Source organism: Sinocyclocheilus rhinocerous, unplaced genomic scaffold (assembly GCF_001515625.1).
Source record: "Sinocyclocheilus rhinocerous isolate Xijiao unplaced genomic scaffold, SAMN03320098_v1.1 scaffold147, whole genome shotgun sequence".
Lineage (NCBI taxonomy): Eukaryota > Metazoa > Chordata > Actinopteri > Cypriniformes > Cyprinidae > Sinocyclocheilus > Sinocyclocheilus rhinocerous.
Genome location: NW_015651498.1, coordinates 484,624 through 486,251, shown reverse-complemented (window position 1 = coordinate 486,251; position 1,628 = coordinate 484,624). Strand labels below are relative to the sequence as shown.

Here is a 1,628-nt window from a genome sequence, read left to right as displayed (position 1 = left end):
TATTTCCCAGTACCATTTAAAGGGTTGCATTCGCACCGAGAGTGTGTACTAAGAAGTGATGTAAGCCGGTGGACAGCGTCGTCATTTGTGCGCAGCGTTCAACAACAGAAACAAATTTTGGTTTTTAAAAAGCCTTTTTCCAAAAGGTACATCTGGAAAAAGGGGGGGGTCGTCTTATAATCAGGGTCGTCTTATATTCGGGCCAATACGGTACTATTCAAAGAATCCTGAAAATAAATCTATCACAGTTTCCATTATTAAGCAGAACAACTTATCAACATTGATCATCATCATCAGAAATATTTCTTGCAGCAAATCAGCATATTAGAATGATTTCTGAAGGATCATGTGACACTGAAGACTGGAATAATGATGCTGAAAATTCAGCTTTGATCATAGGAATACATTTTAAAATATATTCAAATAGAAAACAGTTATTTTGAACTGTAATAATGTTTCACAATATTACTGTTTTACTGTATTTTTTGATCAAATAAATGCAGCCTTGGTGAGCGAAAAAAGAAACATCTTTCAAAAACACAAAAATCTTACAAATCCCAAACTTCTGAACAGTAGTATAATTTCACACAAATTTACTAATACACAATACATTTTTACACATTTTCCTGACCACGAGTTCATGGTTTCTGCAGTGAGGTTGAAGTCAAACAATAGACTAAAACGCAAATGAACACAAATGAATGATGCAACAGCACAGTCTGAGGTTCAGCTGGTTAGGTGTGAATGTGTGTGAGACTGCATACAGACCTGTAGACCAAGCCTGGGGAGCCTGTCTGTCTGAGAGAGAGGCGGGCGGGAGAGTCTGTGGTCGATTCTGGATACATGGGGAACGGGAGAGTGGGGGGTGTGGCCAGGCTGCTGAGGGGTCTCTCACTCTCTCCTGTCAACAGACACGTCTGTCTCTCACCTTACAGGACCTCTGAAAAACACACAAACACAGATGGGAGTTCAGCAAATGCTAGAGTGCACTACATATACGACACAAACCTGAGCAGCACTGCAGTGCCGCAAATGCACTGTAAGAATGCATTAACACCACTAGAGGGCGCATCTGCACAACAGTAAATGATGACGATCATCATGATGAGTAGAACTTGGGCAATACACCAAAAAGAGTGAAATAAAGACATTCATTTGTGCAGCTGATCCATAATACAAAGAGAAGAATACAAAGAGCAAAATAAATCATAATTTGCTGGAAAGTTGAGGTTTAATTATGTAACAATTGTAACAAAGGGAAAACAAATGGTTACCATGAAAACACATTCTATTTTGTAGACACAAAAATTTGTTAGGGCTGCACGATGACAAAAATCATAATTGTCGATTATTCCCTTGAAATTGTAATTGTGATTATTAATTATGATTATCACAATTTACATTGAATGATGTTTATACCATTGTTTGAAGCAACCGATGAAAATAAACAAGTTGAAAACACTAAATGAAAAACTTTTATTGCTTTTCTATAGCATTAAGCCTCAAATGTTATAATGTTATATTAAAACTAGAATTAAAACAGTGGAAAAACCCTTAAGATTACCTGTAGAAAGAAAAAAAAAACATCTTAAGCACACAGAATAACATAAGTGGACTTTGAACGATTA

At 36.6% G+C, this 1,628-nt stretch overlaps 1 protein-coding gene across 3 annotated transcripts in view; it reads right to left on the bottom strand.

The window, feature by feature from the left end:
* The window catches only part of kcnab2a (potassium voltage-gated channel subfamily A regulatory beta subunit 2a), a 140,392-nt gene that overhangs the window by 73,199 nt on the left and 65,565 nt on the right, over positions 1–1,628 (bottom strand). For all 3 annotated transcript variants that reach the window (XM_016518385.1, XM_016518387.1, XM_016518386.1), the window contains exon 2: positions 769–940. In XM_016518385.1, the coding sequence (XP_016373871.1) occupies positions 769–845 (77 nt within the window). In that variant the 5' untranslated portion in view covers positions 846–940. The remainder of the gene's footprint in view (positions 1–768; positions 941–1,628) is intronic.